At 36.8% G+C, this 13,678-nt stretch overlaps 1 protein-coding gene across 22 annotated transcripts in view; it reads left to right on the forward strand.

The window, feature by feature from the left end:
• The window catches only part of UBR5 (ubiquitin protein ligase E3 component n-recognin 5), a 104,340-nt gene that overhangs the window by 71,356 nt on the left and 19,306 nt on the right, over positions 1-13,678 (forward strand). For 18 of the 22 annotated variants that reach the window (XR_004987692.2, XR_004987693.2, XM_036436683.2 and 15 more), the window contains 13 exons: positions 1,104-1,264; positions 1,380-1,619; positions 4,303-4,426; positions 4,977-5,088; positions 6,392-6,523; positions 6,889-7,146; positions 7,679-7,947; positions 8,297-8,532; positions 9,231-9,461; positions 9,917-9,990; positions 11,351-11,523; positions 11,626-11,739; positions 12,672-12,892. Coding sequence is in view for 20 of the 22 variants with exons in the window: in XM_036436683.2 (XP_036292576.1) it covers positions 1,104-1,264; positions 1,380-1,619; positions 4,303-4,426; positions 4,977-5,088; positions 6,392-6,523; positions 6,889-7,146; positions 7,679-7,947; positions 8,297-8,532; positions 9,231-9,461; positions 9,917-9,990; positions 11,351-11,523; positions 11,626-11,739; positions 12,672-12,892 (2,345 nt within the window). In the remaining 2 variants the exon portion in view is untranslated. The remainder of the gene's footprint in view (positions 1-1,103; positions 1,265-1,379; positions 1,620-4,302; positions 4,427-4,976; positions 5,089-6,391; positions 6,524-6,888; positions 7,147-7,678; positions 7,948-8,296; positions 8,533-9,230; positions 9,462-9,916; positions 9,991-11,350; positions 11,524-11,625; positions 11,740-12,671; positions 12,893-13,678) is intronic. The other 4 variants (XM_036436671.2, XM_036436672.2, XM_036436673.2 and 1 more) reach the window with 2 other exon arrangements.

Consider the following 13,678-nt stretch of genomic DNA (forward strand, 5'->3'; position numbering starts at 1 on the left):
TGATCCCCACAGGCCAGGCTGAGGGATCCCACCTGACAAAGGGACCTTGCTCACTCAGCAGATGCCCTTCAAGTCCTGGCTCCACCCCAGGTGTGGCCAACTGGGGAGGGACCGTGGGAGGTTCGCTCCAGGCTTGTCTGGCCCTTCTCACCCAGTCCCACCCTCCTGGCCACCTTTTAATTTACTTTCAATGTGCATGAATCTGTGCCCTGGGCCTCTAGTAAGGTAATAATTTATGATAGGAGAAAGAAAAAGTGTCATAATATAAAATTAAAAAACAAAATACTTTATGGATCCTCTCTATGGATGAATGAATCAACTTGGAGTTAAACCACTATTGAATGTAATGTAGTAATTTACAAATAAGGGTCATTTTGTCAGGCCAATATGGGTCAGTTGATTGAGCATTGTTCCATGTACCAAGAGGTCACTGGTTAGATTCACAGTCAGGGCATATGCCAAAGTTGTGGGCTCAATCTCCAGTAGGGGGGGCGTGCAGGAGGCAGGTGATGAGTGTTTCTCTCTCATCAATATTCTATCTCTCTCCAATCAGTAAAAATAGACTTTTAAAAACATTAATAGCAGATACTTGAATTAAAAATAAAAATAACGGTTAAATAACATTAAAAAAAACCCCAGAAAATAACATGAAATTGGGTGTCCTCTATAATTGATACTTATATGGTAGACCATGCATGGAAATGAGACTAGAAAGTAATAATAGTTAGGTAATAGGGATGGGATTATAAACTTATTAATACAAATAGTTAACTCTACTTAGGTGCTTCAATAAGTACTATATAGCAAATGAAATATATTCATCCTCTGACCTGAAATAATTGGTATTGTTCTTCTAAATATTAATTGCTATCCATAGGACTGAGAGACTGAACACAAGAAGTCAGACATCTGAGACTTAGAGGCCAAGTACTGATCAGCTTGTCTAATAAACTAATCACTGACTTTGTAAATGTTTTGGTTACATTTATTTGGAGATTTTTATTATAAAACGTAAACATTGAAAGGGGTTGGAACTTTTAATGAAAGTCTAAAGATCTTTTGCGATGTCTCCACACTAATGGAGTGGTTATAATTTCTTAAAGCTTCTGGATACCCTCCTGGGCACACTAGTGAAAGAACTCCAAAACAAGTACACACCTGGACGCCGGGAAGAAGCCATTGCTGTGACAATGAGGTTTTTGCGCTCAGTGGCAAGAGTTTTTGTTATTCTCAGTGTGGAAATGGCTTCATCCAAAAAGAAAAAGTAAGGCATCCCTTGTGATTTTGACATTTGCATTATTTTGCACAAAGTTTTTGTGAAACTGAAATGTATATGAAAAGATTCATAAAAGATTCCTATATTTTCCTTTTTGCTCTAGCAACTTTATCCCGCAGCCAATTGGAAAATGCAAGCGTGTATTCCAGGCCCTGCTGCCTTATGCGGTGGAAGAATTGTGCAATGTAGCAGAGTCACTGATTGTTCCTGTCAGAATGGGAATTGCTCGCCCAACTGCACCTTTTACTCTGGCTAGTACCAGCATAGATGCCATGCAAGGCAGTGAGGAATTATTTTCAGTGGAACCACTACCACCACGACCATCATCTGATCAGTCTAGCAGGTGAATATCTACCTGATAACAGATTCTGATTAATTCTTTCTCTGGAAATGTCACATTTGACTTATGAAAACCTTTGCACAAGCATTCAGATGGTGTACGTGATCATTTGTATATCAAACGGTGAAGATTTTAATTTGTTTGGAATGTAAGTATAAAAATTATACTTACCTCCATGACTAATAGACATATAGCTGTGGGTTTTCGTTTTGGTTTGGAAAGGCACTTCTTTTTTTTTTTTTTAATATATTTTATTGATTTTCTACAGAGAGGGAGGGAGAGGTATAGAGAGCTAGAAACATCGATGAGAGAGAAACATAGACCAGCTGCCTCTTGCACACCCCCTACTGGGGATGTGCCTGCAACCAATGTACATGCCCTTGACCGGAATTGAACCTGGGACCTTTCAGTTTGCAGACCGACGCTCTATCCACTGAGCCAAACCGGTTTCGGCAGAATGGCACTATTTTTATGAGGTCATTACAGTAGCCTGATAAGAAACATTATTTAAGACTTCTCTAGACATAGTTACTTTCTGTTTTTTCTTATCTTTAAGTAATAGCCTGTTGGAAGGCCAAGTTAAAGAATGAAAAGATAACTTTCTCTGTGTCCAAAGGCTGGGACTAGGGAGCACAAGTTATGTACAATAAATAACAATCAGAAAGACAGAATTTTAAAACATTCTCTACAACAGCCATATTAACTATATTACTTTATAATATAGAAGTCCTTCATTATAATACAGTACAATCACTCCTCCTCATAGGCTTTCTGCTGACCAGGGTTCCGAGCATGTCTTAAATAAAACCTATACACTTGACCAGTCTCTGGGATTTCTCGTGGGTTAGATGGTAGTTGGTATTTACCACTACATTGAGTATAAATTCTTAAGTTCAATTGTTTTGCTTTTCTGTTGCTTCCTCCCACGTCTTTCAAACTCTTAATGTCTTTATTCATTCATATGTCTCTACTCTGTCTCTGTGCCTCATATAATAATTGTTACTGAACGTTTAGTATGAACTAGGAACTTTCCTGGGCATTATAGATGTATTTCTTGTGTAGTGATACCCAATAACAGTTAGGCACCACTATCACTCCGGTTTTAAAAGGGAGGAAACCGAGGCTCAGAGAGGTTACAGGTTCAACAGCTATTGATGTTTAAAAATATTTAAAAATCTAGGCAGGTGTTTTCCTTTGCTGTTACATTAGGCAGAGTAGAGAGAGAAATTGCTACTTGGTGCTTACTGATAGTGTTGAAGTATTGGATTGACTGACACTGAAGCCCACCCTCCCCCAAAGTGCAAATTGCAGCTCCAAACTCTCCTGAGTGCAGGCTTGTAGGTAGAAGTATCTGGAAAGACGTTCTTCCTGTCTTCACCTTGCTGATAGAGGATAAGTCTCTTAAAATCTGTTGTCCTTTCTTGATTTATGTTTGGCTCATGTATATGATAGAAGAGAGGATTTCTCTGATGTAACTTCCTATTTTGCTCAGACCCCAGGCTGTCTTCTGTGAAAACCGTGGCTCCTTTAACCATTCCAGTCCAAGAGACATGTTTCTTGAAGGCTGTGTCTCAGTTGATAATTTTTCATGTGTAACTGGTTTGATTTTGTTTTGCAAAGCAGCTGAAGTGATGAGATTTAAAATCTATAGTAATAAAAGCATAATATGCTGATAATTAGACCAGATGTCCTTCCCGAGGAAGCCAGGGCTGTGAGGGAAGCCTGGGTCTTGGGTGCCTGTTGGCAGCTGGAGGGGAGCCGGTGCTGGCAGCTGGGGAAAGGAGGGCCTGCTCTTGCACGAATTTCATGCATTGGGCCTCTGGTCTGTAAATAAAGGATAAGAGGTAGGTCACAGGGTAATTTAGCCCCTACCTGCATTTTAAGCTGCACTCTATGCTTTCTCCATTTTTATTTATTTTTAAATAATGGAGGCTTCTGTCCTTTCTTGGCTGTTTCTCAATTTGATTTTTAGGAAAGTAACATTATTTTGCCACCCACCTTTCATTGTGATTCTATTTTAACATCACACTTTTGAATTGATGTGTTCCCTCATATACACCCAGCAAGTCAAAGGTTAATAAGTTGATGCAAAGTAGTAATGTCAGGTTTCTTAAAGGGTGAATTATTTAAAGTAAGCACACTTTCGTTAATGGATGAATGCTTCTTGAAGCCTTTGGAAATTAAGAACTGCTGGTGTTGAAAGCAACAGAAAAGGGAAAACTTCCCTTTAAAATATTTCAGTGTAGGGACTCATGAAAAGTAAAGTAACAATTCTGAGCCTGGCCAGTGTTGCTCAGTGGTTGAGTGTTGACCTATGAACCAGGAGGTCATAATTCGATTCCATTCAGGGCACATTGCCAAGATGCAAGTTTGATCCCCAGTAGGGGGCGTGTGGGAGTGGACTGATTGATGATTCTCTTACTGATGTTTCTATTTCCCTTTCTCTCTCTGAAATCAGTGAAAACATATCTTTAAAGAAGACCACAATTCTGAGATTTTTAAGTTATTCTTTATGATAAAATAACTTCTTTGGGGTTTATATTTTCTGAGAGACTAGATGAGTTATTACTGGTTTCCAAGAATTTTCAGGCCCAATTTAAAATAGCATTCTAGCAAGCGAATCACACTGAGTAACATTATGTCCGAGGTGTGGCTGCAGTGCACTCTGACCTCCGCTTCCTTACAGCTCCAGCCAGTCTCAGTCGTCCTACATCCTCCGGAACCCACAGCAGAGGCGCATCAGCCAGTCTCAGCCTGTTCGGGGCAGAGATGAAGAACAGGATGACATTGTCTCAGCAGATGTGGAAGAGGTAGTTTTAATTGGGGTGACAAGAGGCTTATTTGGGAGAGAAGGAGGGGAAAGTAGTCATTAGAAGTTAGCTTACTATTGTTCAGTGCATTTGGATTTTTGTTTTCATTTGTGGTTATACATCTTAAAAATATTTTAATAGTGCTTGATTTACTGGGTAATAGGAAATTGGAAACATAACTTGTTTTAACTTAAGGATTAATAGAAAAGGTATTCTTAATGTTAAAAAGTTGTAGTAGTTTTGTGCAATGTATTTGAAGTAGAGAGAAAACTACATATTTTGGGGGTAAAGTTTATAATTGCAAAAGTTAAAAAACTATACATTGTTATAGTTCTAATTTTGAGGTTCTATAGATGGGCAATAATTGTAAACATTGAGATAGGTCAACATAATTTTTGGTAGCAAATTGTCACTAGCAAATGAAGAGTTCAGTTCCCTGTACTTAGGGATCCTTGTGTTTTCGTTAACTAATTGCTGTGGAGGAGCAACATTGGTAGAGAAGTAGGTTCGTTATATGCTTTGATGGTCTACAAGTAAGTTCTGGATTTAGGTTGAGGTGGTAGAAGGTGTGGCTGGAGAAGAGGACCATCATGATGAACAGGAAGAACATGGGGAAGAAAATGCTGAGGCTGAGGGCCAACATGATGAGCATGATGAGGACGGTATGCACACTATTTGAGAAATTTTTCAGTATGAGTAAATCAGGTACCTTAAAGAGATTTTAATGCAGAGAAAAGCCCATTCGATCTTTAGCAAATTGTTCACCATATTTTCTGCCAAGGGATTCTATAACATGTTTCAACTGTTAGGAGGTGGTATATGTGTGTCGATACAAACAGTTGTTTGTATGGAAAATAATACAATAATTAATAATAATATAAGAATAAATTCTGTTTCATGTGCTTACAACTATTAACCTACTTTTGCCCCACTATGTACATACATATATGCATAGATACACATATATTATACATACAAATGTGCATATAAATATACTTATGCATGCACATACATGTGTATACATGTATGCATATATATGCCTATATTTATAACATAATTATCTTCTTCCCCTCTACCTTTTGGTTTAAGTCACTTTTTTTTAAATGAGGCTTTTAGAAATTAAAATAATCATAACTATATTATGAGACATTTGGAGATTAGAGAAAAGGAAAACATATGGCCTATAATGCTAGCTGTACACTAACAGTTTGTATTTTACTTTCAGTCCTACACTGTACTGCCCTATTCTCATTCGTGTCCTTTAGATATTGTATATGACATTTTTGTGACTTTCTTTTTAACTTGAAAATAATCATTTTGGCCTTTTTGCTACATAGTCACCTTAACCATTTTTTTTTGGGGGGGGGAGGTGTTATTTATTTATTTTTATTTTGCTTTTTTAAAAAAAATTAAATTATTATCTGTGTACATATTTTACCATTGCGTGGTCCCCCCCCCCCCCAATCTTAACCATTTTTATCAGTAGTCATAGAATAGACTTTTTTTTTGGAACTAGCTTTATTGCAATATAACTAATATACAATAAATGGCACATATTTAAAATTTCTCATTTTGTATGTTTTGATATGTGTATCTACTGTTTTACATAAAGAATAGACATTTTTAACTTCCTTCCCCATAAATGAGAAGGAAGCAGTGGGCCTAGCCCAGAACTCTTCTCCCTGCTGCAGTCGTCTGCTCAACACTTTTTACATAAGACTCTGCAGGGCAGACCTGAATTGCTGTATGATAATCCACTTAATGCCGTAGTTCACCTAGGCATCCTTTCCCTGCATACAGGACATTATGCTCACTGTAGTGCATCTGTCCCTTCTTTTTGCCTCTTCTTTTCCCCCTTTTACTTTCTTAGTTCCCTCCCTTATGATATTCTGACTTAGAAGACCCAGTCTGGACCCCCAGGGAGTTTGTACCTCTTTTTTCTTATTATTTAAATGTATTTGCTAGGGAGTGACATGGAGCTGGACTTACTAGCAGCAGCTGAAACAGAAAGTGACAGTGAAAGCAACCATAGCAACCAAGATAATGCCAGTGGACGCAGAAGTGTTGTCACTGCAGCAACTGCTGGCTCAGAAGCAGGTATGGTGCCTTAACCCAACAACTCTCACTTACACTAAGACTGTATTCAGCATGAATTGCTTAAACTGTATTCTGTTTACTATGCACAAGGGTGACAATCTTTTTATAACATCTTTTTTTCCTATAAGATTAGTAAAGAAGGTACTATTTTAGTAACTTTTTTGCTCTTTTAAATGGATTAATTTTAAGGTTCACTTAGAAGATTTTTTTTCTAATTAAACTATTTTAATGATGTGTTTTGTGGACTGTTGAATATAGACTGACATTCTATTTAATTCATATATTTTCCTGAATGAGGGGGTACTCTGTAGTTTTAAATGTCAACAAACTCACAATGGTTTTGCTTTTAAAAATTAAAAATTTAGGTGCAAGCAGTGTTCCTGCCTTCTTTTCTGAAGATGACTCGCAGTCAAATGACTCGAGTGATTCCGATAGCAGCAGTAGTCAGAGTGACGACATAGAGCAGGAGACCTTTATGCTCGATGAGCCTTTGGAGAGAACCACGAACAGCTCCCACGCCAACGGTGCTGCCCAAGCTCCCCGGTCCATGCAGTGGGCTGTCCGCAACACCCAGCATCAGCGGGCAGCCAGCACGGCCCCTTCCAGCACCTCCACGCCGGCAGGTGAGTCTGAAAACTGATATTCCTACAGTGTTGGCTGCATGGTTTTTTTTTGAAGTTCGACATGTTCCTCAGAAAACAAATAGTTTCATAATAGTTTTCTAATGTTTTGCTGAGGTCAAATGTAAAAATTATTTCTATATTCTTATACCTTGGTTTCTCAATCTTTGTACCATGGTTAAATAATGGTTTATTTTTGTAATTGTGCATTGCATGATGTTAAGCATAATTTGTGCTGTTAGCCACTCACTAAATGCCATTAGCAATCCCTCACTCTTGTGTGACAACCAAAAATGTTTGCATATGTTGCCAAATTTCCCCCCCTTTTGGGGGGGCAGTAGCAAAATTGCCTCTGGTTTATAGTAATTCTTGTCTCCCTTATCATTGCTAAATTAGTGAGGCTTAAAAAAGTTTTTGGCTGTTTCCACATTTGCAAGTACATTTGATCTTTTAGCTTTTTAGAATATGAATAGTGCTCAAGAAACACAGATAGCAACTGGCATTAGCTGACAGTTCTTTCCTTTTTTCCTCACAGCAAGTTCAGCAGGTTTGATTTATATCGATCCTTCGAACTTACGCCGCAGTGGTACCATCAGCACGAGTGCTGCAGCGGCAGCAGCTGCCCTGGAGGCCAGCAATGCCAGCAGCTACTTAACATCAGCAAGCAGCTTAGCCAGGGCTTACAGCATTGTCATCAGACAAATCTCAGACTTGATGGGCCTTATTCCTAAGTATAATCACCTAGTATACTCGCAGATTCCAGCCGCTGTGAAATTGACTTACCAAGATGCAGTGAACTTACAGGTATGAAACCTCTGAAGAGTTACTTGTTCCAGTATATTTTTTGGCTGTCAATTATGAGAATTTCAGTATAATGGGAATTAAGGTTACAAATACTTACACGTTTACATAATACTACTACAGTAAGTCCTCCTTATAGATTACCTATAAGTTCTTTGACTTTAAGCAAAACGAAACCAATTTTATCATAACCCTAATGGATATAAACAAGAGTTAAGTTCCTGTGGTATCACATCAACAAAATGACATTATTCAAGGACCTGCTATGTGTTTAATTTAACTTTATTTTGTTAGTTTTAACTGTTTTAGTTTGGTTTTTACAGTTTTAACTATTTTAGTTTGGTCTTCATAGAACTATGTAGAAGAAAAGCTTATTCCGACTTGGAACTGGATGGTCAGTATTATGGATTCTACTGAAGCTCAGTTACGTTATGGTTCTGCATTAGCATCTGCTGGTGACCCGGGACACCCAAATCACCCTCTTCACGCTTCCCAGAATTCCGCACGGAGAGAGAGGATGACCGCACGCGAAGAGGCTAGTTTACGAACCCTGGAGGGCAGACGGTATGAAAGTCTTCAGTTATGCTTATATGTTTCAACAGACCCTTATAGTCTAGAATGTGTTTTACATAAGATCTCAGTTTGTTGTGAAGGAGTAATTGAGTTCTTTATATATTCTAAATACTAGTAGTTTTTTATTTATTTATTTATTTATTTATTTATTTTTTATCAGAAACGGTATTTACAAAAATTTTGTCCTATTCTGTGGGTTGTTTTCACTTTTTTGATGGTGTCCTTTGAAGTACAAAAGTTTTTACTTTTGAGAAAGTCCAGTGCTTTCTCTGTTTTCTTTAGTTGCTTATGCTTTTGATGTCATTGGTTCTCACATGTGGTCCCCAGAGCAGCAGCATCAGTATCACCTGAGAACTTGTTAAAAATGCAAATTTGGGGGCCCTACCCGACTTGAGACTATGAGGTTGGGGCCAATTACCCCTTTTAACAAGTTCTCTGGGTGATTTTCATGGATGCTAAACTTTGAGAACCATTGTCTTTAGGGAAGGCATTCCTTCTGCCATTCCCAAGAATGCTAGAATTTCTTTTCTGAACTGTAAATCATACATAATGGTCATATTTCTGAAGCAGAGCCACGGGCTTAATGGATAGTTTAAGCCAGTGGGTAGTTTTTGTTTATGGATGGTTTCAGTTCCTAATTTTGCATATTTATGATGGTGGTAAATGTTTATGTTCTTTTTGTAAACATTTTCATTTTCTTTTTCTTCTTCTAGCCGTGCCACATTGCTTAGTGCCCGCCAAGGAATGATGTCGGCTCGAGGGGATTTCCTAAATTATGCTCTTTCTCTAATGCGGTCTCATAATGATGAGCATTCTGATGTTCTTCCAGTTTTGGATGTTTGCTCACTGAAGCATGTAGCATATGTTTTTCAGGCCCTTATATATTGGATTAAAGCAATGAATCAGCAGACAACATTGGATACACCTCAATTGGAACGCAAAAGGTATCCATATTTGCCCTGAGATTGGTTTAAGAAATACTTGCTCAGTGTAGTATTCATTAGTATATTGTCCAATATTTGGAGTAAGGGGAACAGCTTTGCAAAAGAAAAATAGTGCAGGAATATTTCACGTGGGAAAGTGGACTTGAGTATACCCAACCTTATATTTGAGATAGTTTGGTCTTATTGATCATATATTAGAGTTTGTAAAACTACTTCCTCTTCTGTTTCTTGGTGTGATTAGCTTTTTACTTCTATTAAAATCTATTTTGTAATTGTGGCACACATGGTGGTCAGTCTACCATTCCCAGAGTCTGAGACTTCGTCAAAATGTTTGAAATTGTTTAGATCCTTAACAACCCTTTTCATTGTTTTTTGCTTATAATTCCCAACATCTTAAGTTTCTGTTCATATTACACAAAAATGTCATGTAAAACAACTCATTTATCTTTTTAAAGGACGCGAGAACTCTTGGAACTGGGTATTGATAATGAAGATTCAGAACACGAAAATGATGATGACACCAATCAAAGTTAGTGTACAGAAAATCTAATCTACTGCAAGAAATGGCTGCCTCAGTAGTTTCTCTTCAAGCTTTTTAACTTCATTATTTTCTGTCTGGGTGGGGATTTCTCTCTTCTTCTCTATGTTCTTGCCTTTTCTGTCCATTTTTCCTTATAAAACCTTGCACTATTTTCTTCATAAATAAGAATGATTAAAGAAATGTTACGAACTTTTCAATAATCAGTATTTTTCCTGCATAATCTTTGCATCTATCCTGTACATTTCTTAGTTTTATTTTTACTCTTAAGTAAAGTGTGTAGGCATTGCAATAAAATCTTGGCAGAACCTTTGTTAATATTGATGGAAATAGAATTAGTAAAGAAGATGAGAAATACTAATTATGACTCCCAAATGTAAAAATCTGTAACAGTTAATGTAATAAAAAGAAAGTATTCCAAACTCAAGGAATTTGGGGGATTTTCTTCAGTTTATTTGTATTTTTCAGATATTCAAGTGGAATTAAAAAAAAAATTTTTTTTTAATGGGGTCATTTAGTCCACTTGACCCTTATTATCAGCTAGCACTTTCACTCAACCTAGGGAAAGACAACTGAGCTAACTGGTAGTTTTTTAGTGCCCAGCCATTATTTCCTATTGTTTTCAGAGCACACAGGAAGCCCCTCTCAAAGTTTAATTAAGGGGAGTTGTTGTGCTGACTTCCTATTGGGATTCATGAGTGCCCAGAGAATTTCTCTGTCGTCTTATAGAGGAAGCAGAACTTACCAGTAAGCAAATGCTCAAATTTCAGCTCCTGACCATCTCTTTTTGGAGTCATGTGAGCCCAGGTCATGAATATGCTTAGGAATCTACCTCTATTTAGGTTTGACTCTCTGTAGAGAGATAAAGAGAAGGATATGGGAAACTTCCACATAATACAAAATGGGGCAATAGCCGAAACTGGTTTGGCTCAGTGGATAGAGCATCGGCCTACGGACTGAAAGGTTCGATTCCGGTCAGGGACATGTGCCTTGGTTGCGGGCACATCCCCAATAGGCAGCTGATTGATGATTCTCTCTCATTGATGTTTCTAACTCATTAACCCTCTCTCTTCCTCTCTGTAAAAAAAATCAATAAAATATATATTTTTTAAAATGGGGCAATATTTGTTACTGCTAATTATTTTTTAAAATATACATAACAAAATTTGCCATTATTACCCTTTTAAACTGCTAAAAACTTAAATTATCACTTAAAAATACTATATTATTTTTGAGTGCCATTAGAATTCATAGAGGTAATGGGAATTTTGGATTGAGCAGATTCTTTTACCCTTCCCCAGTGATTAAATAATTTTTCTAAAGACCATACATTTCATCTCTTTATGTTTAGGTGCTACTTTGAATGATAAGGATGATGACTCTCTTCCTGCAGAAACTGGCCAAAATCATCCATTTTTCCGACGCTCAGATTCCATGACATTCCTTGGGTGTATACCCCCAAATCCATTTGAAGTGCCTCTGGCTGAAGCCATCCCCTTGGCTGATCAACCACACTTGTTGCAGGTGATTTAAATTAACTGGTATTCAGCTTTTTTTTTTTTTTTTAATTGACTTTAGTTTTTTCAAATATACAGAGTAACTAGAATATTTCTGTTAAAATTGCAGCCAAATGCTAGAAAGGAGGATCTTTTTGGTCGACCAAGTCAAGGTCTTTATTCTTCATCTGCCAGTAGTGGGAAATGCTTAATGGAGGTTACAGTGGATAGAAACTGCCTTGAGGTAAGATAGTAAAAATCTTTGCAATACAATATTTGTTAATAAGCATTTTTCGATTTTTGGAAATGCATTAATTCAGAATATTGTATTTCCTCAAGTTATAGAAGTATCAGAAATTCCTGTTTTGTGTTAACAACAGGAATTCCAACTGTTTCATTAGCCAGCTTTGAGACTAAATTGGGCTATGTCAGGTTATTTCATCAATAAACTAGTTCTTCCTATTTTACAGTTTATTGTTGTAATGTTCCTGAAAATTTAAATTTATATGACATATATGAATACATACTCTCTCTATATATGAGCATGTATAATAATTAGCTTGAAATTTTTCTTTTTGAACTTAGAATGTGAATAAATAAGGTAATATTAATAATTTGTTAAATCTATCTTCTAAGCACTGTCTCAATTAATCCTTATAGCCATGTTGGGTTGATTATCTTGATTTTATGGGTAATAAATTCAGGCTTGGAGAGATTACATAAATTTCATGTGATAATGTCTATTGTTATACAGCTGGTTAAGTGAAAGATCTAGATTTTAGATAAAAGTCTGGTTTGAGAGCCTAAAATTATTCTGTACTGAATGTCCAATGAAAAAATAATATGTTTAAGAGCAGGCATTGAAGAAATTTAGTTGAATGGAATTTTTTATTAAATAAATGATAAAAAATACTGAAGATGCATAAGAGACTTAATAACCACAGACAGTACAGAGATTCTTTTAAAAGTTCTTGGGGGCTGCTGTGGTAGATGCACTGGACTTGGGATCAGTGAGAGGAGTCAGACAGACAAGAAATAGCTGCCATCTTTATAGGTGAAGTGCCAGAAAGGAATTCTATCACTTGCATGTGATTGCTATGGAGTACTAGTTAGCAATTGAAAACAAAATTTAGTTAGTTTTTTTAATGTGCAACTTTTAAATATAAAAATTCATAGGTTCTTCCAACTAAAATGTCTTATGCTGCCAACTTGAAAAATGTAATGAACATGCAAAATCGGCAAAAAAAGGAAGGGGAAGAACAGAATGTGGTGCCAGAAGAAGCCGAGAGTGCAAAACCAGGGCCATCTGCTCATGATCTTGCTGCACAGCTGAAAAGCAGTTTGCTGGCAGAAATAGGACTGACTGAAAGTGAAGGGCCACCGCTTACATCTTTCAGGTATTTGCTAAGCGAAAATAATTTTTCTGTTGTATTATGTACTTTTATGGCTATGATATAATTGTAAGAATTTTTATTTAGAAGTTTTAGTTTTATTTCAGTGTAATAGTATAATTAAATGTTATTTTGGATGTTTGTGTTTTCGTAGGTTATAAGTAGATATTTAAATACTGAACTTTAGTTTTATGGATTTTTGTCTTTTTGTGACTGTGTCAGTGGTGGGCATTATGATTTTCTCACTTAGAGGAGATTCTAAGACTGGTTTTTAATGTTTAGTACTAAGTTAAAGTATATATGTTAGAGGCCCGATGGCCCTCGCAGCTCCAGAAGGACTTCTGGAGGTTATTCAGCTGTCCAGTCTAATTAGCATATTATGCTTTTATTATATATCCATGTCAAATGACCAGTTGTAGACTTATTTCCAGCAGCTCAGTTAAGGGGGCACATGTGAATAACTAGAAAGATTTCTTCATTTGTGGTTCTCATGCATACTTGAAGTTCGTCGCCAGGTCCACAGTTGGACACTCTCTTGCAAGAGATAGGCTCTTTGCTTTCCCAATAAAAATTTGCCAGTATGCACTGTGGCTCAATATGGCTAATCACCAAATGATTTATAGATTATTTGCTATATACACACACACACACACACACACACACACACACACACACTATATATGCTCTGAGTTTTTTGCTTACATAATATCAGATAATATTTTTGCTTAGGAGGAATTAAACTAGTTTAGGAAACTGTCTATACTTTAGGGAACTATATATAAATACATGACC

Source organism: Pipistrellus kuhlii, unplaced genomic scaffold (assembly GCF_014108245.1).
Source record: "Pipistrellus kuhlii isolate mPipKuh1 unplaced genomic scaffold, mPipKuh1.p scaffold_m20_p_14, whole genome shotgun sequence".
Lineage (NCBI taxonomy): Eukaryota > Metazoa > Chordata > Mammalia > Chiroptera > Vespertilionidae > Pipistrellus > Pipistrellus kuhlii.